This window comes from Periplaneta americana, chromosome 13 (assembly GCF_040183065.1).
Source record: "Periplaneta americana isolate PAMFEO1 chromosome 13, P.americana_PAMFEO1_priV1, whole genome shotgun sequence".
Classification (NCBI taxonomy): Eukaryota; Metazoa; Arthropoda; class Insecta; order Blattodea; family Blattidae; genus Periplaneta; species Periplaneta americana.
This window is the reverse complement of record NC_091129.1, coordinates 94,996,961-95,022,440: the sequence shown is the minus strand read 5'-3', so window position 1 is coordinate 95,022,440 and position 25,480 is coordinate 94,996,961. Positions and strand designations below refer to the sequence as shown.

Sequence of the window (25,480 nt, the reverse complement as noted above, 5' to 3'; positions counted from 1 at the left end):
TTTTTCACTTTTGTAGTATTTGATTTCTTTTTTCTGTTATTTTATACACAATTTAAACATTAAGACGGAAGTATAATTAACTCATTAAAATTAGAAGTCAAGCTGTATGTAGCGGATTTTAACTTAAGTGTTTAATTTTTTATATTCAGTTAAATTACAATTTAATTTCTTTTTTTCTGAAACATGCAGCTCTTTTTTTTTTTGGTTATAAATGAATATATCTATTCACACTAATTCTACATAAAATTATTAATACAAATTATGGTAATATAAGTTAATATATTTAGGCACAATCTTTATCCCTTGGAAGGTGCTGGTCGTGGTAAACAACTGGTAGAACTAACAAGCAGGTTTTATGGTACCGGTAGTCATAAATAAAATACAACCAACAATAAGCCAAATTTAACAACCGAACCGGAACTCATGAGGAAAAACATTCTCGAGGTAAGCTATGAAGTTGCGTGGGAAATTGCTAAAAAAACATAATATATGGAAGAATAATTTATTAGAAATTTCATTAAAGTAGCACAATATGCATGTCCTGAAGAATGAACGAATTTTGAACAAGCTCATGATATTGAAAAGTTGAAGTTTGTGGTGAGCTTATTAAAAAGAATGGAACTTTGTTAGTATAAATTTGATTTTTTAGTTATTGTTTGTAATAAATAAACTAGTTTTGTTTTCATTAAAGACAGCAATGAGTTTGTAATGTTGTATGTACAGGATGTTTCAGAAATACTTTGACAAACCTTGGGAGCATGTTCCTTACAACAAAATAAGGAAAAAAATTCATATAAACATGTCTGAAAATCCTTAGTTTTTTAGTTATTAATGAAAGAATATAATGAAACATCTGTTAGATATTGTCAGCTTGGTAGCAAGTGTTGCAACTTTAATCAATTCATAAACTCGTTAAAATGAAAGTGGAAGCAAGGGGAGAACATTTTGAACATTTATTATGAGTTTCTGAACTGATTGAAGTTTCAACACTTGCTACCAAGCTGACTATATCTAACAGATGTTTCATTATATTCTTTCATTAATAGCTAAAAAACTTAAGGATTTTCAGACATGTTTATATGAATTTTTTTCCTTATTTTGTTGTAAGGAACATGCCCCCAAGGTTTGTCAAAGTATTTCTGAAACACCATGTCTACTAGCCATCACTGAGCAATAGCAGGGAGGGTTTGAGACAGACTATCGTACGAGGTGAATTAACTAGGCCTAGGTGAGTTTAATTCGATCACTGTAGAACGGCTAAAGGTATAAAAATGCTCATCAAAGCCTCAAGGAAACCATCTTGATGCAACTAGACAATAATATATAAGATATTACAACTTCGGTTTTGGTCAATGTGGATTTGAAAGACAGCTGTCATTCAAAATAGTAGTAACTTATTGGCTATAACAATAAGAATGGTTATTAATGGTTATTAGAGGAAAAAATTCATTCCGGCGCTGTAACATAATCTGTAGGACCAAAAATTAATTTTTACGTATAAAAATAAGATTTAGGCGAAAGAAAGCGCAGCTCACAATGCCACAATTAGATCTACATTTTAAAGACCTGTCGCATATCAACTATAAACTAAAGGCTGTAATGATATGATAAAGAACTGAGTTGTTGGAAACTAGTAAAACGTATAATGACAAAGTATGTGCCATCTTCATAACATATTAATTTCTTTAAGCCCGTTGATGATGTATCTGGGAAAAAGCACAACTAAAGTCGTTCTCCACATCCAGTCCTGCATGGTGTTCTGATTTTATATTTGCAAGGGCAGAAAACCCTGACTCACGCGAATAAGTAGAAGAGAAGTCGACCATCATTGTCGAGGCTTCTCTTGCAACACAAGAAGATACAGCGCCCAGAACTGTTCGAGGTTCATGGTTTGGAATTGCTCCTGGGAATTTATTACACTGAAGTTCAGGAGTTTTTATCTGGATGTTGTCTGGAAGTTCATCGGTATCCACAGTGAAAGAAGCTCTTACCAATTTGTATTGCCAGTCTTCTGTGTAAATATCTGGAAAATAATGTATTAAGCTGTCGTGAAGTGAGTCCAGACGTGGAGAAGTGAGGATATTTATTTCAGTGGGTACAGTTGGTTTGTTATCAAGAAACTCATTAACACGGGAAAGGACGTTGAGAGTAAGGTTCTGAAGACGTTTTCGAAGTTTAATTTTCTTCAAAGAAACTTATATTGCATCATAAGATGCTAAATTTCATATTTCTTCTATATAACTTGAGTTTAAGAATTTTCAAAACGTTGAATCCGAAAGATAGGCCAGAACCAAAATAAATGTTTCATTAGTAATGTAAATGGGTGTTACAAGTTACCATTTCACTCAAAATAAATGTTTAAGTTTCAAATAACACTGTATAACATGAAATTTGTCCGTTTTTATAAAAAAAAATATGTGTATTCAATGTATTTTGTGCTCTCAAAAACGAGTCTGCAGTTAATTTTTGTCCAGCACGTACTGTTTCTCCAAAATAAAAAGTATAACTGTATAACATGAAATTTGTCCGTTTTTATAAAAAAAAATATGTGTATTCAATGTATTTTGTGCTCTCAAAAACGAGTCTGCAGTTAATTTTTGTCCAGCACGTACTGTTTCTCCAAAATAAAAAGTTATTTAATATTAGTGAAATGTTGCACTACGTTCACCTTATGGGATGCAACATGTCACTGAAAGTACACTTTACTGACAGCCACCTGGACTTCTTTCCAAAAAATCTTGGTGTTGTAAGCGATGAGAGGTTTCTTCAAGAAATATCTACATTCAAAAAGCGCTTCAGTGGAACGTGGAATGCAAGTATGCTTGCTAAATATTGCTGGTCACTCATCAGAGAGATTGCAGAAGCTGTCTACAAACGTAAAAGATCAAAAAAGACATTTTTTCGTATATCGAACTAATCGAACTATAGGGAGGGATTTTTGAAGGTGCATCAGTCGTTTAGAGCAGCCAAACATAACGAGCCCAACAGCGTAAACAACCCCTCTGGTTTTACCTATCTGCCCTGATAATGGAACCTCTCTGTAGTTTTAGTTAAACCTACAATGTAAATGCTTATTTTATAATTTAGAAATCACTTGAAATCTATTTCAAGTGATTTTACAAGCATGTATTTAAGAATAAAATGTCGAAGTATTTGAAGCTTTTTAAACTATCTAGGTTAGAGCTAGTCATTTTAGTAAATTACTGAATTTAATTTGGACGGAGCTATATAACAATAAACCAACCGACAATTTGAAGAAAAATGAGATATTTGCACAAATCTGTTGTTGGCTGGATTATTTAACTCGGGGAAAAAAACCAAGAATTGCCATATCTGCACTCTGCTGCCATTTACAGTATAAGCAAAATTAGTTTATTGCATAAAATTTATTTATTTGTTTTGCTTTGCAATATTAAATCGTCCACACCTGTGGAGTAACGGTTAGCGCATCTAGCCGCGAAACCAGGTGGCCCGGGTTCGATTCCCGGTTGGGGCAAGTTACGTGGTTGAGGTTTTTTCCGGGATTTTCCCTCAACCCAATATGAGCAAATGCTGGGTAACTTTCGGTACTGGACCTCGAATTCATTTCACCGACATCACTTTCATCTCATTCAGACGCAAAATAACCTAAGATGTTGATAAAGAGTCGTAAAATCACCTACTAAAAAAATATTAAATCAGCTGCTGGTCTGTTCTTAAAAATCGGCTAGCCTTTCTCAGTTATTATTTGTGCTTTTTTTTGTAATAGCATGAATGTTATAATACTTCTTGCATAAAATGTTTATAGCTCGAAACGTGTTTTTGTTAGCAGGCGTCTTATTTCATAATTCCTTTCAATTCCTGTTTAAGTTGCCACTGTTGTAAAATCTATACATACATAGAGACATTATAGGTACCGCCAGCCTATTTGATAATATCGATCCATATTATTGTTTGGAAATAGTACATTATCGATTGTTATTCTAATATAGCCAACTTAAAATTACTTCATTTTTTATATCTTTCAATAATATGTAAAATCACTGCCTTCTTCAAACTTATTTATTATTCATTAGGCCTATAGTTTTTTACGCAAATATTTTCCCTGGACCGTGTAATGTTTAAATACCTGCCATCGTGACATGTAAACAAATAAACTTTTGTTCTCTATTATTCAAACAATAGGTATCGATAATATCATTTATCGAACTGCTACTTCCGTTGATCTGTTTTCAGGAGATATATTAACTGGCGGTACCTATAATGCATCTGTTCCACATTACGTCAGATATATAATTATAAAACAGTTTCATATTTTACCATTGTCTCCCTTTACATAATAAATAAATAATAGGTCTACATAAATATATAAGCGTATACATAAGGGCATATGATATACTCCTAAAATTATTTGATCCAGAGTAATAATTACTAATTACAATTTGAGTTATATAAACATAGTATCTAGGATCGGGGTAGAAGCTGCATCCTACCTTCCACGCTATCTTGTTGCCGTACGTATCGAACTCTGTGGCTATTGGGAAGTCCCCGCGCATGTAGAAGCGCCGGAACTGCGTTGGAAGTTTCGGTGGTCTCTCGAGGAATGCTCCTGCTTTCGGTGGGGGCTGAACAGCAACATCCTTCTGCAAGGCCTGGATTGTGAACGCCGGAACTACACGAGGCGTGGCCCTCTTGGGGGCGGTGGGCATAGGCCTCCTCAAACTCTCTCGGAACTCCTTCCCAACGACCATCTAGCTGTCTCCAGTTCCTCACTACCAGAGTGTTGTACAACTAAGACGGCATGTTAAATATCCAAGAACTGCAGGCTCCATGAAAACACGACCCATATTTTTCCGAGACAGAAACAAACTTCCTCGTTGCCTGGCAACGAAAAACATTATCGATTCGCTCATATTTACATTCCCACAGTCGTCCACAATTCATTCAACTCATGATGGAAAGTCGTGGTTAGGTTCACATACAATTTAATTTAAATTTATGTTGATGTCTGCTTTATCTTGAGCGTGTTTGTAAATCACATAAGTTATTGTTATATATTGAAGGTAAATAAGAATTTACGATAGCATGCTTACTCAGGTATTACTTTAACACAGTTATGTCAAATATAACTTTTGAGCTCAGGTGAGTTTTCATTTCTTTAATATAATTAATAAAACACATAACTCTCGTTTTTAATTTGCATGGTATTTTTCCGAGAAAATTTAATATCATTAAAGTCCACCTGTGTAGATCAGGCGGTACCGCGTTTGCCTGCTGTACCGTAGTTGAGCGTGGGTTCGATTCCCGTTTGGGTTCATTACTGCTTGGACTTTTTCCGATGTTTCCCGAAACAGTAAGACGAATTTTAGATAGTCTATGGCGAATCCTCGGTCTTATCTCACCATCTCGCTATCACCAATTCCATCGTTATTATATAACTTAGTAGCTGATACAGCGTCGTTAAATAACCGATAAATGTTAAGCATATCACCGCCACATCGTAGCAAGGCCATATTGTATTTTTGATTCAGGGAACAAATTAGTGGCTTACGAAAACACTCGCATTTTTACGACAAATAAAATTTAGTACTTACAGTTAAAAAAAGACACTATAATTTCATACGCATAACACCTGATCTGGTGCTCTATCTGCAACTTGATTGCACTTGACTTACAGTATCTACATTCAGTGATAATTTGCTTTTCTCAAACCAGGAACTCGTGTAGCCAAGTTTCGCCAGTAGCCTATGTTTAGTTTCAAAGTCTTTAGCTAGTATTTCTACGCAAATCTGGTTTTCAGGTAGTAGCTCCCTGTAATTGAATAATTATTCAAACTTTAGTATTTCTGTTTGTTATATTGTAATAACTTGTTAGCATTTCTGTTTGTTATATTGTAATAAGTTATTACAATATAACAAACAGAAATATGCTACGGAGCTAATAATATAAAGCTAGTGCATCTGCAAAGAGAATTGTTTGAAACCATTATTGCCGTTGATGTATATCAAGAACAGAATTAACCTCTGAAGGATATCGTGTTTTATAATACCTGATTTTCAAATATTTCTTTGATTGTTAGTTGCAGAAATATATAAAATTTTTTTTTCTCGGAATTCTCTTATAGATTTTGGTTGATTTTATGCTATTTAAAGGAACGTTACTGTAATTTATACTATTGTTAAAATTTCTTTCATTCATTATAGTCTCCTATACGAATACAAGTAGGATAGTATCACAGTCTAATATCACACAGTCACGAAGCTTGAGATGATTTTTTGCATTTCTCGCGGTACAGCATTCCAAGCGGTTAGCAACTGAGAGTACTGGAAACAATAGACTGTGCCGGTACTATTTCGCATTGTCTGTGATGAGGCGATAGTAGCGATCCTAAAGGCTAATAACTAAATTTCAGCTGTCATTGAATGCATATTCCCTACGTATTGAGCTTCGTGATTGTATGTACTGGACTGTGATGGTATCATCATACTAATGAGCACAAGTGAACAGGATTAACAGGAATCCAGGACAAGTGATGATACTGCATACCTTAAAGTGACTACACGTTAGAATTAATTCAATTTGTAATACAACTGATTTTATTAGCTTCATTTATTTTATATAATTATATAGGATTTAAGCTTTCAATTTTTGTTGCATTTTTGCTTGCTTATGAAATTTCCTTTGAAATGTGTTGTATTGTATCTATTTATTTACATTCCATGGTATTCGTACATCGCTTCACAGCTTGGATATGGAACATGTCAAAATAATTTAATAGTACTACAGAATCTTATTATAGTCACAGTCTAGTCGAGTATAAGTTATAAAGAAGAGTTTTACAATATACTAGTACAACACAAAGAATTACTATCGATATTAATTTAATACAAGACAGAAATATTCATGCAGTATTATTGAATGTTATAAATTCACCTATAGAAGACGTGAGAAATAAGGTACTTCTTTAATTTAACTCTAAATAATCTTATGTTTTTTGAGTTTCATTTTTTATATCCACAGGGAGGCTATTACAATTTTTTACTGCCACATAACGCACTCCTTTTTGATAGCACGATACATTTGCCGATGGATTATGAAAGTCAGTTTTTTGACGAGTATTTATGCTATGACCTGTTGAATTAGTTACACAGTTTTCACGATTACATACGAGGAAGTTTGTTAATGAAAAAATATACTGACAAGCCATGGAAGTTGTTTGTAGTTTTTTTTTAAGATGATCCTACACGATGCCGTAGATTTCGCACCTGCTATTATTCTTGCTCTTTCCAATTGAACTTATCGATTTGTAAGCCGAGAAATTTGGTTATTGTTGTTTCTGTTAGGGTCCTGTTGTTAATTATTGCGCTTGAGATGTGCGAGGTTGAATTTGATCAGAATTTAAATTGGATTTTGTTAGTTTTGTTACAATTTAATACTAATTTATTGGCTGAGAATCAATCTCACATTTTGAGAATTACCTCTGTTCAAGATTGGAATGTGTTGGAGTTATTGGCTGTAATTACTGTACTTGTGTCATTTGCAAATAAAATGGGATGACCTACTTCTTTTATTAAGGGGCGAGATCATTTATGAACATTAGAAAAAGTAGGGGACCTAAAATTTACCTTTGTGGAATTCCATTATTAATAGTTTCCCATGTCGAAGTAGATTTCATAGTGGTATTGATTTCAACTTCATTAATAAAGTCTGAAAAATAATGTTACATTACATCCTCATCCTTACTTACTTACTTACTGGCTTTTAAGGAACCCGGAGGTTCTTTGCCGCCCTCACATAAGCCCGCCATTGGTCCCTATCCTGAGCAAGATTAATCCAGTCTCTACCATCATATCCCACCTCCCTCAAATCCATTTTAATATTATCTTCCCACCTACGTCTCGGCCTCTCCAAAGGTCTTTTTCCCTCCGGCCTCCCAACTAACACTCTATATGCATTTCTGGATTCGCCCATACGTGCTACATGTCCTGCCCATCTCAAACGTCTGGATTTTATGTTCCTAATTATGTCAGGTGAAGAATACAATGCGTGAAGCTCTCCGTTGTGTAACTTTCTCCATTCTCCGGTAACTTCATCCCTCTTAGTCCCAAATATTTTCCTAAGAACCTTATTCTCAAACACCCTTAATCTCTGTTCCTCTCTCAAAGTGAGAGTCCAAGTTTCACAACCATACAGAACAGCCGGTAATATAACTGTTTTATAAATTCTAACTTTCAGATTTTTTGACAGAAGACTAGATGACAAAAGCTTCTCAACAGAATAATAACACGCATTTACAATATTTATTCTGCATTTAATTTCTTCCCGACTGTCATTTATATTTGTTACTGTTGCTCCAAGATATTTGAATTTTTCCACCTCTTCGAAAGACAAATCTCCAATTTTTATAGTTCCATTTCGTACAATATTCTGGTCACGAGACATAATCATATACTTAGTTTTTTCGGGATTTACTTCCAACCCTATCGCTTTACTTGCTTCAAGTAGAATTTCCACGTTTTCCCTAATCGTTTGTGGATTTTCTCCTAGCATATTCACGTCATCCGCATAGACAAGAAGCTGATGTAACCCATTCAACTCCAAACACTGTCTATTATCCTGAATTTTCCTAATGGCGTATTCTAGAGCGAAGTTAAAAAGTAAAGGTGATAGTGCATCTCCCTGCTTTAACCCGCAGTGAATTGGAAAAGCATGAGATAGAAACTGGCCTATACGGACTCTGCTGTAAGTTTCACTAAGAAACATTTTAATTAATCGAACTAGTTTCTTGGGAATACCAAATTCAATAAGAATATCATATAAAACTTCTCTCTTAACCGAGTCATAGGCCTTTTTGAAATCTATGAATAACTGATGTACTGCACCCTTATACTCCCATTTTTTCTCAAATATCTGTCGAATACAAAAAATCTGATCAATAGTCGATCTATTACGCCTAAAATCACACTGATGATCCCCAATAATTTCATCTACATATGGAGTTAATCTTCTCAAAAGGATATTGGACAAAATTTTGTACGACGTCAACAAAAGTGATATTCCTCGAAAGTTACTACAGTTAGTCTTGTCCCCCTTCTTAAAAATAGGTACGATTATGGACTCCTTCCATTGTTCTGGTACAATTTACTTTTCCCAAATTGCAAGTACAAGTTTATAAATTTCGCTAAATAATGTCCTTCCATCCTCTTGTATTAATTCTGCTGGAATTTGATCAATACCTGGAGACTTGTACTTTTTCAGATTTTCTATCGCAATTTCGACTTCAGAAAGTGTGGGTTCCGGTATGAATGGCTCAGCAGTTTGTATTTGAATTTCGTCCTGATCATTTCTATTTGGCCTATGTATATTTAGGAGTTGCCCGAAATAGCTTTTCCATTTGTTCAGGGTTAAATGAGTGTCTGCAAGTAAGTCACCATTCTCATCCTTGATCACGTTTACCCTTGCCTGATATCCGTTTTTAAATTCCTTTATACCCTTATATAAATCTCGAATGTTTTTATTCTTACTATTTGTTTCTACCTCATTCAGTTTTTCCTTCAAGTAATCTCTCTTTTTATTCCTAAGTGTACGACTTGCTTCCCGTCTTTCATTGAAATAATTATCTCTATTCTCCACAATTGGATCCTGTAAGAATTTCAATTTTGCCTGTTTCCTTCTGTCTACTACAATGGAACAATCTTCATCAAACCATGTTTTTTTTTCTTAGTTTCATGATGACCTATGCTCTGCTCAGCTGCAATTTTGACATTATCTCGGATATTGTCCCACACACTATTAACATCTAACTCTTCCTCAGCTTCGTCAGCAGTTGCTAAAGCAGCAAACCTATTTGAAATTTCAACCTGATAACGTTGCTTAGTTTCCTCGTCCTTTAATTTCAAAATATTGAATCTACTAATATTAGCTTGTTGCTCTACTCGCTTGGCTACTGATAGTCTTTCTCTTAATTCTCCAATTACCAAATAATGGTCAGAATTACAGTCTGCCCCCCTGAAAGTTCGAATGTCTACTATATTAGTGTGCCTTCTTTTATCTACCAAGATGTGATCTATCTGGTTATGAGTCATTCCGTGTGGAGAAGTCCACGTATATTTATGTATATCCTTATGGGGAATTTTTTTTCCCATTCCGAGGCTTACTGTTAGGTTTCGTAACAAGCTGTTTTTTTACGGTGATGGGTTGTTAGCCCTTCGCCCAACCCCCAAGCTGTAGGACCACCCCTTCTCGGCTGTCCACGACTGCTTATTCAATATATTCGCAGCTACCCTCCATATCTGGAGGTCGTCTACTCTATCCGCAACCTGAGGACGCGCCATGCCGTGGTGATAGGGACCCACAATACATGGTTACATCCTCATCCATCTAGAAAAAATGCATGATACAATGTTTAAATCCTATCATAATAAATCAAATTCCAAAGAGAGTGAAGGATAAAGAGACTGTATAATAGCTCATACATACTATAGTATTATCATTTCTATTTCAATGCAACCCGATAGGTGGCGCCAGGCGGTGTTGACGACGTTGAAAATAAATTGGATAGGATCTTGAAAAAATTAATAAGGGATTTTAAAAATAATTTTACAGAAATGGGCAAAGAAATACAGCTTATTTTTCTAATCTTTTTGACGTTCCCGGACATATATAACAGGACACTTCATTAAAATCCAGAACAATCCTGGGAAATCCAGGATGTCTGGCAAGCTTGCTAGTGAACCCGTGTATTTCTTCGTTCAGAGGTTCGGTTATTTTCAACGAATATTTATGACTACGAAACACACAGTCTTACCGTTTCCTTCCACGCCATGCCGTATATAAGGAAGAAAATAAAGATCACGACTAAGACCAATTGTCGAATAAATCTCCGTTTTGTGCTATTATTGTCTCGAGATTAAAATACAGCACTTCTGAGTAAAAGCATGAAGTTAGCTTAAAACTGCTGCTCTATAAATCAATTTAAAACTGAATATGAATATTTCTAGCCATGTTTTTGCATGTAGGATATCGATGGCTAGAAATGATGTACCTCGTACCTACAAAAATGTTCCCTTAGTTTAACTACAGTATTTAGAGTACATTATTATTATGTGCACAAAATTGGAAAGTCAACTAATATTTTGTCCTAGAGTGAGTGGGTGAAGAGAAAAAGGAATTGGTTGGGTCACTGGCTGAGAAGAAACTGCCTACTGAAGAATGCACTGGAAGGAATGGTGAACGGGAGAAGAGTTCGGGCAGAAGAAGATATCAGATTATAGACAACATTAAGATATATGGATCATATGGGGAAATTAAGAGGAAGGCAGAAAATAGGAAAGATGGGAGAATGCTGGATTTGTAGTGAAAGACCTGCCCATGGTCAGAACACTCATGAAAGTAGAAGATATTGGAAAACAGAAGCGTAATATAAAAAAAACTAGTCTATTTTGAGAAAAAATAATTTTTAAAACTTTTTTTTATTCACATGCAAATTTATAGATAAGAAGGAATCACTTCTTAGCCATCGATATTCAGATTGAACTTCATTTTCTATATTACCAGCATGGCAGTTTGAGAAAGTAATATGATACACAAAAAAATAAATTTCGAGATTTTTTCGTTGGTATAATACGTTTTCAGTATCATTGCTGATGGAAAAGTTGTTTGTACATGCCGTCTATGAAACGTAATGGCAACCAGTGGCGAAGCTACTTAGCCTACCCAAAAAAAAAGTTATACCCAGTAATAGTAGGCCTATAAGTTCGTAATAACGATGTGTCGTAAAACTTGTCATTCCACAATGGAGAGTTCAGTGCAAAGCTTGCGACAGAAGCCTCTATAGACTGGCTACGACCTTGACTCGCAAACTTGAGGGGTGACCGGAGAAGGAGTATCGATTCGCTACATCTCGGTACGAAACGCGGCTGCTCTCAGCTTCACAATAGTGCGTTGCGCTGTATTGGTGTTCTGTGAATGCGCTGCGTTGTGTTAGTTCAATCAAAAGTGCTTGCACGTGTGTGTTACATATTAATTTTGTGTACAATTTCTCATACTGAAATAACACTGAGGTCATTGTTTGTATAATTAAAAAAGAAACCGTTTTCAAGTTCTAGGTATGAAATAAAATATGCTTACAAAGATAGGAGATCGACACTACATTTTACATATTAAAATAGCGGAAGGAGGAAGACAAAATAGAAATTTTCAATTGTCATGGTATAAAAAATATCCTTGGCTAACAGGGTACACTGAGACAAATAAGTTATATTGTTATACCTGTATTCTGCTGGGGGTGAAAATGAGTGGTCTGAGTGGGATCTTCATAAAATATTTTGGAGAAACATCTGCTGTATGAAAAGATATAAAGTAAACAATACATATTTTTTTCAAGCTATCCAGTATTTACATCTTAGCTTTGCCACTGATGGCAACATTTGGCAAGTGTCAACTATGCTTCAGATGGCAAGTCAACAACCAATATAACCAGAAAATTCCACCCTTATTAGGGGAGGGTGATGGCGAATACCTGGCTTCTTAAAACCAGGTCCACTAGGCTAAGATATGGTAACCTTGACAGAAAGGTTTCTGGTCCTCCTAGTAGAGGTTGTGCGGTAGGCAGGTGATCTGGAAATAGCCGAAACGGGACATTGGGAGACCAAAAAAGTGTACACAACAATTCCAGTGACTTTTCATTTCAGAACGGGAAATAACCCACTCTTTGACAAGGAAGAAGAAGAAGAAGAAGACTTTTGGCATTACATATTTCAGCAATACGTTGCCAAATCTTTGGAATACGCGTGCTATTATTGGCACGCATGTCTGTCTTCGGACAGTTGACTAAACAACAACTATCCTTAATGAATAAAACCTTTTTTGATATAGAAATTACATCTTGCGATAAATACTTTTGCGTCAGTGAAACAAAGCGAAATCTGATTTATATTTCAACATTCATAGCACTGTTAAACGTCGACTTTAGTAAATACGAAATAATATTAGAAATGATCACAATATATAGAGAGATCCATTTATAATTCGTGAGCGTTACAGCGCAGATCGATGCGAAAGGTTACCGGCACTTACATCACTTCCTTCCGCATAAAATGAGTCACTCATACGACGAACATTGTGTAGTGTCTGACATGATAACGCAATGCTTCTGACATTATTGGGTAGAGAATTTTTCTAGTTGAAACTATTAAATGGGTACGTAAATTTTACAAACTAAAAAAAAAAAAAGATGGCAAGGAATCGTACATTCTCTTAATTGCGTGTAACGTTTAATTGTTTGGTGCTTTTGTAATTTTATGGGTTTGGATGTTTGTACGAGTAGGTTATGATGTGTATAAAATAATCACTAGAAGGTTTAATGTTAAAGAACCTTTATTTATTTATTTATTTATTCATTCATTCATTCATTCATTATGACTTTTATGGAAGTACACGGGTAGATGCCCATAAAAGCATCTTTACATAGATATAAATGAACAATATGTCTTATAATTATTGATAAGAATTTACATGAGGGTCACTTATCAAGTAAGAATATTTATCTCATTAACAACAGAAATAATAGAAAATTAAAAGGAGAGATGTGGTTTATAATTAACGAAATGGATCAGTATTGTCAAAAACATCAGAAATTTAATAAATCGACAATAACTAAAATTGTAGGAGATCGTAATTTCTGGGAGGACTAAAACAAGGAAAAAATTGAGGTATTATAGAAAAAAAAGCCGAATGTGTTATGATATGAACACAAGCGCAGTTGCAAAACTTTATTTGAAGAAGAGGCTAGTTAGCATTCTTTGCGTTATTTTTACCTCTTGTGTAGCTAAAGAGATAAGTAGCATCTCTGCTTTTTGATGAGATAACAGTGTTGGTGTGAATAAATATGTAATACTTTACAGATCGATGAGAATCGGCTACAAACATGAGTAATGGCCGCGCAGTCATCACCGAAGAAGGAAAAGAAATTTCCAGTAATGACGAACAACTATAAGTAAGTTCATAGCAAGTACACGGATGTTAACGCCCTTAAATAAATAATCTAGCAGAGCTGGACTTCAGTATTCATTCATTCATTCATTCATTCATTCATAGCGTTCTGTCCAAGGACAGATCTTTCACTGCAAACCCAGCATTCTCCAGTCTTTCCTATTTTCTGCCTTAGTTTATGTCCGGAATCTTTTACCGTGGAAAGACTCATCATGCCATGTTTGCAATTTTTCTTGGGAAAAGGTAAATGTGGTAGCTTCCCGTTGCTTTCGCATCGAAAAAGATCCCAGGGGGCCACAGCGTGGCAGTGAGGAGAGTGGATTTGACTAATTAGGCCTTCCGGACTTCACCGAAATTCACCGCAAGGGTCAAATATCAGTTAAATCAGGGTTTTTGACCCGATCAAAGACCAGGAAATCCCAATTAGCCTTTGCCCCCCGGACTTCAGTAATAGCCCAGTAAATACGGAAATCTGCATTTTCAAATATTTGAAATGTGCCTACAAACTCTAATGCACTTCAAGCCCACAAATTACTATTTCAAGACAAAACACATTAAAAACAAATGCATGTCTAATTAAATAAAAACGAGGATGTCACAATGCAATGGATATTAAGTTATTGAAATATATGAGATAATAAAATTTCCTGGTTCCTTAGGAAAAGAAACTTACTCCATATTATTTTCATATTCTGACTACTTGTCTTTAATAGTCATATTTAGACTCCTTTCATTTCAGATTGTGTTTACATTCCGACCCTTTATTCAAGTTTTTTATATTTAAATTCCCTTTTTATATAGTTTTTATACTCTAAATAACTTTATTTCAGTGACGCAATTAAACTGCTTTCATTGTAGATTATTTTCTTATTATGACTTCTTCTTCTGTGTTGTCATATTTAGACTCTTCATAATTAAAACTGTTTTGATATTCTGACTTCCTTCATTTTAATTGTAATATTTAAATTTAGATTCCTTTAATTTCAGATTGTTTTCATATTCTGACTCCTTTTATTTTAGTTGTCATATTTAGATTCCTTTGATTTAAGATTGTTTTCATATTTTGACTCCTTTTATTTTACTTGTCATATTTAGATTCCTTTAATTTCAGATTGTTTTGATATTCTGACTCCTTTTATTTTAGTTGTCATATTTAGATTCCTTTGATTTCAGATTGTTTTGATATTCTGACTCCTTTTATTTCAGTTGTCATATTTTCATTTCCTTAATTTCAGATTGTTTTCATATTCTGACTCCTTTTATTTTAGTTGTCGTATTTAGACTCCTTTGATTTCAGATTGTTTTCATATTTTGACTCCTTTTATTTTACTTGTCATATTTAGATTCCTTTAATTTCAGATTGTTTTGATATTCTGACTCCTTTTATTTTAGTTGTCATATTTAGATTCCTTCGATTTCAGATTGTTTTGATATTCTGACTACTTTCATTTCAGTTGTCATATTTTCATTTCCTTAATTTCAGATTGTTTTCATATTCTGACTCCTTTTATTTTAGTTGTCGTATTTAGATTCCTTTGATTTCAGATTGTTTTCATATTTTGACTCCTTTTATTTTACTTGTCATATTTAGATTCCTTTAATTTCAGATTGTTTTGATATTCTGACTCCTTTTATTTTAGTTGTCATATTTAGATTCCTTCGATTTCAGATTGTTTTGATATTCTGACTCCTTTCATTTCAGTTGTCATATTTTCATTTCCTTAATTTCAGATTGTTTTCATATTCTGACTCCTTTTATTTTAGTTGTCGTATTTAGATTCCTTTGATTTCAGATTGTTTTCATATTTTGACTCCTTTTATTTTACTTGTCATATTTAGATTCATTTTATTTCAGATTGTTTTCATATTCTGAATCCTTTTATTTTAGTTGTCATATTTAAACACTTTTTTTTAAGATTGTTATCATATTCTGTCTCGTTTTATTTTAGTTGTCGTATTTATAGTCCTTTTACAGAAGATTGTTTTTTGGCATTCTGACTGTTTTTAATTTAATTGTCAAATTTAGACTTATTTTATTTCTGTCATAAAATGTAAAATTAAACTCATAGTGTTCACGAAAGAGGGTACGAGAACATGTTGCGTGTTTTGAAATTTCTATATGTCTTCTTTATTTGAGTATGTTTATATGTCCCACATCGTAGCATCGTGGTCTAAAATGCCTAGGTCTAGCGTTACGGAATGCTCGCTAATTCGAGTACTTATGGGGAAGGAATTTTCTCATGAAATTTCAGCCAGTGTATGGAACCGATACTTACCCAGCATCATGATGAATTTGGGGAGCTATGATAGCAAAATCTGGTTACGAGAGCTTAAAAGAGACAGGAGCAATTATATTTTCTCTCTTAAAAAAAACATAAAAAGCACTTCAACGGCGTGGGGGATCATGGTGCTAACCACATGGTACCCCGTTCTGGTTGAATGATCGTTCACCTCTGCTGAAGCATTGGACATGAACCCAGTATCCCGCTGGGCGGCCTTAAAAGAAAATTTAAGTTGGCACAGGAGACTTCCCTACAACATTGAAGGATAGTCGCTTGCGTTTACTAGACCTTACTTTTTGCTACTAAGTAGCTTACATAGTTCATCTCATTTAAGAGTAATAATTTCATCATTCTTGTTACAGGGATGTAAAAGATGCGACAAGGAGCAGAATATCGAAACAAGATTCAAAGGAGAGCAGTCCAATTGGGGTGAGTTGCTAAATAACTACAGTTCGTGTGGGGAAAGAAAGTGCCTGACAACCCTTTAGTACGTGTTTTACACCACATTTTCTCCCCATGTCTCATTAGTGTAATATGTAGTTAATCGGCGATGTAAGCAATAGAGGGGGAAAGGATCTGGCCATCCTACCCCATTATCTCTTGGCCTAGTTGCCTCATAAGTGGTGCCATGTTGGTGTCACTTGTGAGGTTCGGACTTGTCTTCGGACAGTTGACTAAACAACAATCTCTCCTCCTGTACCCTACTTCAAGGTCAACAACAGAAATGGAATATATAGCGGCTTGTTCTTAGAACCAATATCGTCGTTTCGCTTCGAAAGACCAGTAGGTACAATAACCAAAACTTTTCAGGAGGAACAAAAAACATAGCAAGCGGTATTTTTTTTTTCCATTATGTAAGTGAAACTATTCAGCATTCACACTACCCGATTGTACGGAACGATTTCCATTAGGTTTCTGATATTTTTGCACCACATAACTCGTTTCTGATCAAAATGTCGCATAGCAGTTCTTCGACGCGCAACGACTATGTTCGCAATGCAATCGTTTAAGTTGTCATAGAAACGGAGGTAGTTGCTGTTTTGTGTATCATAATTATGAGCAAATTCGCTACATGAAGATGTGTGAGAGCGCTGTCAACTATTTTATTTTAAAACGCGTACTTCTGCAAATACGTGAGGATATTTCATAAAGGGTGGAAGGTGACTAAATTAGGGTCCTTTTGGTTGTTGAACCAGAACAGTGACCTAAACATAAAAGCCTAATGTCATTGTAGTCTTGACAGTGGCGGCTCGTGAGATTTTATGTTGGGAGTTCACATTACTCAATAGTCACAACATTATTTTTTATTTGGGAACAAGTTCATGTTCACGAAAAAGTAATGCTATTATATTACATATAAAATAAGACTATAGAATCAAAGAAACTCTCACCTAACGTAATAATGTGGAAGAGGATGGTGTTATTGTTGAATGTTTGTACTCAAAAACCACCTTTCTCTCTATTTTGTTGAAAATACGATCTCTCTTGTTGAAATCAAAGTTTTCTTTCTCACCACATAGGCTAATTGTGTCTTGCAGTATTCCTCCTGAACGCAGTGTCGAGTTCTTCCCTGATATCTCTTCAAGCATTGACAGATCCAGAGTTGAATTCTTATGGACCATAGATTCTTTGTGTTATTATTAAGTTTTAAAGAAGTCATTCTGGCGTGTAACGCTTTTCATTGCACCCCAGCACAATTTACGATGTTTACGCCAAAATATTAGTGAAATTGGATTGAGTAATGTGTATAATAATTTTGTAGTTAACTTACATATTAAATCTTTTAGGTTGAAAGAAATGAACCGGAAAGAAAAAGAAATAACGTAACAGAGGATTATAAATGTGCCCAGGTTCATAATCGTCATGGAAATACGAACGTTCAACCAGCCTCACCGTGGCTAACGAGAAAGAGAGCCTCACCTAATGGTGAAATTCTAGACTTCACTTGTTACAAGAAGAAAACTGACGATGTGCTGTTGGAGACTGAGAACACAGGAGGTAAGTCTCTCATTAAATGTTACTAACGTTCGTCATACGAAGGTGCTCCAATAAATAAGACAACAAATAAATTCACGAATTTCATTGAAATATACTACTAAATCAGTTGAGACACAGAGTGTTTTCTAGCGAGACCATTAGATCGGTCCATCTATCGATCCGTTGAAGTAGCTTGACTTATGGGAACATGTTGAAAGATTGAATTATACAATGTCTGAGCGTGTTTCATCGTGTAATCTAGTATAAAGAATTCCGAGGCAAAGAGAAAAACCATTAACACTTTCATGGCATGACTGAAGTCTTTGACTTGGAGGTCCCGGGATCGATACCCGGCCCCGGAACAATTTTTCCCTTGAAATTATTCAAATCTGCTTTACAGGGAGCTTCACCTGAAAGATTAGATTTGCATAATATATACGTCACTGTGTACGTTAACAGAAAACCACAATTCCAAGTCACACTGAGATTGTGTTCACTCGATGTGGGTCTCTGGCGTTTCGTCAGCCCACGCGAGTTGTGTGGTTATAAAGGGAAAAGTTGAGACGGTGTCGGGTGGAGTTCCCGGGTAGCTCAGTTGGTAAGAGCGCTGGTACGTTCAACCAGAGGTCCCGGGATCGATACCCGGTCCTGGAACAATTTTTCCCTTGAAATTATTCAAATCTGCTTTACAGGGAGCTTCATCTGAAAGATTAGATTTGCATAAATCCTTCAGTAGCTCACAAACTGGATGAATTGCACCCATGCAACGCCCGAAAACGTCCTTGAACTTCGACAGGTGTACTATGACAGGCAGTTTTTCTCTACGTCCCGTGCCGTCATACACGTAAGACTTTGTATGTAAATTGTAACTATTACATGTACAGTAGCCTGACGCATTATTAGCAGTAAAAATAACGTTAAGATTTTCATGCACAGAGACGAGCTCGTCAACGGACTTAATCACGGCACTAGCCACGAAGTTATGCAGGGCAGAGAATACAATTCTACGTTTGGAGCAGAGGTTGCAAGCGTCCGAGAAAACCTGTAAGAGGAGGAGTTTGAAGATTGCCGCGCTCGAGGAAGAGGTAAGAAAACATTGAGGTTATATTAGCTTGATGCATAATTTCGTAACGTTTTTGTTATCACAACACTGCGTTGTTAGAAGACTGTTTATCATTTGTCATTTGGAATGTTGTGCTTGTAAATACGCCTTCAATTTTGCGTATTTTAAGGAAGTTTTTGCTATTTGTAGGCTAAAGAAAATAGTGTCAAATGGAAAAAACCAACACTTCCGACATCTTATTCTGTTTGAGTTTACTAGAGGAGCAAAGGCAGACGGGGAGAATGTCATCTGAGAAAAAACTGCAAAAAATGGTTCTGTCGTTTCAACATACAACATCCTGTACAAAAGTTAGTGACCATCATCCACAGAAGATTATATCAAGCGTCTGATGGTATAAAGATAGCGTAGTGTATTATGTATTGTATGCCAACCAACCAACATCTTGTTGCACTGAAAGTTTATATGACCGGAGATCAAGCTGACTTGCTTTTGACTCCTCCTTTAATTTATAACACTTTGAAATTGTTCAGTCTAGTTCTTCAGTCCTTGATGTTAATCCATGATGAATTTGTAAAAGATATGGCTGGTATAAGTTGGGTTTTATTATTTATGTTTGATGATTAAACTTCTGTAGCAGTGGATTTGGATGATTTTTCAATGTCTGTATAAATTTGAATTTTAAATTTTCCGAAAACTCTTCAATTGATGCTATGTCCAAAACTTCATGTAAAAATTTATTGGCTGTAGTGTAATCAGCTCCAGCAATTGTGCGCAGAACTGTTCTTTGTACATCACGCAGTCTTCTCAGTAGAGACCCATTGACAGATGACCAAGCTGGATATGCATATAGGAGGCTAGCTCTGATTATTGTTATATAGAAAGTTTTCTTAGTCTACAAACTCAGCGATGGCGACTGTATTGTATGCCAGGAATGTAAACATAACTGCTGACATCTATTGCCAACAATGCAGACGTCTTGCGGCCGCAATTGAAGAAAAACGACCAAGAAGACTGCATCAAGTGCTGCTGTAACACGATAATGTACGTCCACACTCCGCTAACTTGACGAAAGCAGCTATGTAGGGGCTTGGTTGGGAAGTGATTCCACATCCACATATTCTCCCGATCTTGCGTCCTCAGATTTCCTCGTTTTTCGTTCTCCGTCAAACAATCTTCAAGTGAATTCCTTTGATAACGAAGATGCTTTACAAACTTGACTTGACGACTTCTTTAACTCCAAACCAGCAGGTTTATTCAGACTTGGAATCGAAAAATTACTCCAGCACTGGCAGAGAGTCATAGATAATAATGTAAGAGAATATATTACTGATTAGTTTCTGTCTTCTATTCATCTCGTATAAAAACCTTTGTCACGGTTGAAGAACACTACGAACTTTTGTATCAAACTAGGCCTAATAGTTCTCAGACGTTTTTATAATCCTGTGTTTAGGCTGTTTCGAAGTTGTACGATGCTGTTACCACTTTGCTCCAGAGCATATACAAGCAATTAAATTTAAATTTATACCTAGAATGTTTTGTTTTATTAATATCGTGAGATTCAACGATCCAAATGTGGTAGAGAATCCCGCAAGCATTCAACAGCCCAATTTTGTCGAGTGCGGATGTATTGGTCGCGTGTCGTGTTCATTCTGACATTATTTGTAAGTAAAATGGCATTCACTGTAGCTCAGACAGAGAATTGTTATTGTAGAAGATGTAGTGAGAAAGAAAGGTTATAACATGAAACTGATGCAACTTTTCAGACAAGAGTATCCAGAAACATGAGTTCTTCACAATAGTACGCTTATGAACTTCTTCATGAGTAGAGATCCATAGGATATGCATTCATAAAAATAGAACTGTTATAAATGAAAAAAATACGAAAAGGTTAATGACAATCGAATGCGCCTGGAATTCAGCCGTAAAAGTCTTTGGGAGTGGAGGGTCCTTATTTTGAGCAATAGCTATATTTAAATATGATATATAAATTCAAATCCATGGCGCTACAGTCCATGAAGGGCCAGGACCGACTAGCCGGCTGCTGGCTTCACGTCCACATGCCGAAGCAGAGGTGGGCGATCATCCAACCAGAATGGAGGTATCGTGTGGTTAGCACGATGATCCCCCATCCGTTTTAATTGGTTTGCGAAACCGAATTTTCGCTACCTATCGTAGCTCGCCAAGTGCATCACGATGCTGGGTGGGCACCGGTCCTATACACTGACCAAAATTTCATGAGGAAATTTCTTCCCTATGAGGGTTCGAACCAGCGAGCATTCCGTAACGCGAATCCTAGACAGGATGCCTTCGACCACGACACCACGGCGCGGGACTTAAATATGATAAGTAGGTCTAATATTATATTTCATTAATTTATTAATATTATTTACTACTTTCTTATAGCCTACTCCTTTTATATTCATTATTTAATTTATTTAATTGATTCATTAATTTAATAGATTATTTCGTATATATTGGACAAGCAGTGACAAAACCGGATGGCTCACGGCAGCTCCCACTTTTCGTAGGATCTCCTACATTAGTACAAATAGGCCTTACTTTTCTAATACTAAACTATGTTTACTTAATAACAATCTCGTACGGATTTGGTATTCAGACAATGAACGAAAATGCCTATAAGAGCATGTAGCAAATTTGTTGAAAAAAAAATAGGGAAATATATTATTAATCAAATCACAGTTTATACGTTGGATAAATTAATGAGGTTGTTCTTTTAGCCATATGATTTTCTTCACTCAGTTACTCTTGAGACTGGCATCTATCTTGAGGAACGTTATCTTCCCTGTGACCCAAATAGATCTCCTGTGCACCCGATGTGAAATGAGTTGCGTGTCCATTGTTCTGCTGGGCTAAACGGGCTTAAAATCCATCACATCACACAAGATTTGAGGAATTACCGTCCCGAAAATTAAAATGTTGGCTCTGTCTCTGCTTCCCTCATAAACACCATCAGCATCGATCACTTGCTCTAATGTTTGTCAGCGTCTCTAGTCGGTAATTGATTATTAATTAATTACCCTCACATCTTTTGTTGCAGCTGAAGAATAAACAACACGGCTTGAGTGAGGACCCCTCTGATCCGTCGTACGCGATGCAACAGGAGCTCATGTACCTGCAAGCTAAATCCAGTCGACTGGAGAAGCAAGTTCAAGACATGGTGGTGAGTTCAGTCCTCTTGTACCGTCATGTTTGTAGCCGGTAGGTTTGTGGTTTTAAACAATGCGTCCTTATTGTAATATTCTCAGTGTAACGAGTACATTCTACTGGCACCTGACTCCTCCACTTCGTCCTTCTTACTCCCTTCCATTCTTATCCTTCACGTAATAGGACGTTGCTTTTAATTCCCGTAATCCTTTATTAGTCCTCTAGCTTCTTTCTTTCCTTCGTCTCATCGTAGCAGTGTATCTGGCAGTCTGTAGTCCGTCCCTGGAATCTGTGGAGTAGAAATACGAAATAAGACCTATGCGCAAATGGTATATGGGGAGGGCTAGTACCAATAACCGCTGTGGGGTGAGGCAATGGATCAATGAAACTACCAATCGCTTGTAGAGAGGGGGTCATTTCTATCTGAACTCTCTACCACGAGCATCTTACACCTTAGTAGCCTTGAGTTGATGCTGCACGCATTTCACTCCAGCACAGATAGACTCCGTCCCCACATGCGCCAAATCACTCTACAGATTCCTGGGACGGACCATAGCAGTTAGTTTTTGGTGCTTACCTCTTTGGCGTAGCCGTCCGGAATAGAGCAAGTGACTGGTCAACTAATTATTTCATTATGATGTTGGACCTATATACCTACATAAATTAAAAGCCCAGGCATGTTACTTAACCATTTACTCTCGGTTGGTCTTCTGCAATTAAAAAACACGCACGCTCTGTCGCTTGCTGAAATAGAGGGATGTTTTGGAAAACAGTCGAACTGAAAGAAACATGTTTTTAACTGCAATCGAACTGAAACATGTTTTGAACTACAATAAAATAAACAGAAAATATGTAGAATTGAAATTAATTTTTGTTTTGAAGGAAAATCGAACTGAAATAAACAGATGTTTTGAAAGAAAATCATAGTGAAGTAATAAGATGTTTTAAAGAAAAATCGAACGAAAGTAAACATGTTTTGAAATAAAATCGAACCGAAGTAGGATAAATCAGGGGAATATGAGCAGGGATGGTATTATGAGCACCCACTGTAACTTATTTGATGCACGGAGGTGCTGACATCTAGTCGAGAACTGTAAAACTATTGTGAATTTATTTCAACTCAACAATAGGATTTTATTCTTCCAACAATAATTCCTTTCTACAATTCACCTTAAACGCTCTCGTCAACAATAGAATTTTCACTCAACACAGTATTCGTTATAGCACTCCACTGACGGCAATGACAATTTACTTGGACTATTACGAACAACAATGAACTGTTAATCTTAACTAATATTTACAAAACACTATTAACAAATCAGAACTATCAGTTCTCAGTTCACAGTTCTTCTATCTAAGTCACTCGAGTTCACAGTATCTCGAACCACAGACCTTCAGAGACAGTTCACTGCACTCGAACTCAGGTCCCTCCAACTGCGGTCCACTGCACTCGAACTCAGGCCTTCGGATGCTGGCACAGTTGTGGACGCACACTCGAGTCGAACTCCGGTACACAAGACTGGCTTACTTGCTCTGACTTATTCACTGACTGAATAACTGAAACTGCTTCGCGTTTACTTGCGCTCGTAATTTATACTCACACCACAGTTTCTGGAAAGTACGGCTTCTCGAATTATCTCGCACGCTGCTGCTCTTCGGACGGACTTCTCTAGCAGATTCGGGAGGGTCCGTCCCCCTTTACTCCGTGCGTAGCCATGCCCCAGGAGGCAGATGCGCGCGCACCTCGCCCAACACAAGGCCGACTTAGCCTCTCCTCCGTCGGTCGTGAGATCGAATCTCACGTGGGCGTCACACTATGTAGAAACTCTCAGTTGGGAGTACATTTTGGAAGATTTAGCCTTTGGTTTAGCAGCGAATGATAGATATATTTTAAGGTAAGCCTTGGAGGAAAACATTTAAGAATTTTATATTTTTATATTATTAAGAAAATTGTAGTATTTTTTCGTACCATAGTTAAAGTATTTTGGTACATGGTAAAGTCAGCTAAATTATGGTATGCGTACCATAATCATAGTACGGTTGGTATCACTGACGTAGCGCGACAGCTGTTAAATGTCAATATTTATGATTATTATTGATTCCAACAATAAACTAAAAATAGGCAGATTAATATTATTCTCCTTATCTGTTTCATTCTGTTCTAACGAAAATGTACCTTTGTTAGGCAAGGCGGAAGGAAAAACTTCGTAGATAAATTTAAAAGAAAATAATTTAATTGTTTTTTTTTTGTAAAGGAAGATAGTATGATTTTAAAAGTTTTATGGAACTGAACAACTTGAATTATTACTATTATTATTATTATTATTATTATTATTATTATTATTATTATTATTATTATTTTGTTCGTGGGGCCCCCATTAATTTTATTGTTCTTCGACCCTCCAGTTGAGAATCATTGTCACACACAACTTGTCTACTTTATCAAAACTCCACCCCTACTGTATGAAACGTGTTTAGGATTACACGATCTGCAAACATTGGATCACACATACTAATTACTCTACTAATCATATCACAGCAGCGGCAGGGAAACATATGGACACGGTGTTCCAGCAATATGGTGCACCACCTCATTGAGGAAGAGTTCGTGATTTTCTGAATAACATTTGATATCAACTGGTGCGGTTGTGAAGGCCAATGACGTGGCCTCCAAATTCTTCTGACTTGACACTATCTGTTTTCTTTGTTTGAGGTTTCGTAAAGAGAGATGTCTATATACACATCATATTGGTAATCTTAAAGCAAAAATTCTTTCCTTTTCTTTTTTTAAAATCAACTTGAGGTGTAAGATCATACATTGAAGGGATGTGAATTATGTTGTGTACCAAATGGTATGCACATTGGGGTCTAATGTGGGCAAAACTCCCATTCTTCTGAAATGTACTTACTGGATACTGAAAAATAAATAGCAACAGTTCTCATATTACAGCGTTTTCATTTTGTGTCTTCATTTAACGAATCACTCTGTATAACTGACTCATCGTATAATTTGTATTCCTAT

General features: G+C 35.9%; 2 protein-coding genes across 2 annotated transcripts in view; one reads left to right on the top strand and one right to left on the bottom strand.

Moving 5' to 3' along the window:
• LOC138712123 (parkin coregulated gene protein) overlaps positions 1-4,827 on the bottom strand; it is a 31,313-nt gene extending 26,486 nt beyond the window's left edge. Inside the window, exon 1 of the mRNA XM_069843546.1 lies at positions 4,473-4,827. Within this exon, the coding sequence (XP_069699647.1) occupies positions 4,473-4,730 (258 nt within the window). The 5' untranslated portion in view covers positions 4,731-4,827. The remainder of the gene's footprint in view (positions 1-4,472) is intronic.
• A 9,062-nt stretch (positions 4,828-13,889) lies between these two features.
• LOC138711645 (uncharacterized) lies at positions 13,890-25,078 on the top strand. Its single transcript, XM_069842777.1, has 6 exons — positions 13,890-13,975; positions 16,616-16,682; positions 18,041-18,251; positions 19,167-19,315; positions 22,352-22,474; positions 24,998-25,078. Exons 1-6 carry the CDS (start codon positions 13,914-13,916, stop codon positions 25,076-25,078), a joined length of 693 nt encoding a protein of 230 aa, XP_069698878.1. The 5' UTR covers positions 13,890-13,913.
• Positions 25,079-25,480: the final 402 nt, after the last annotated feature.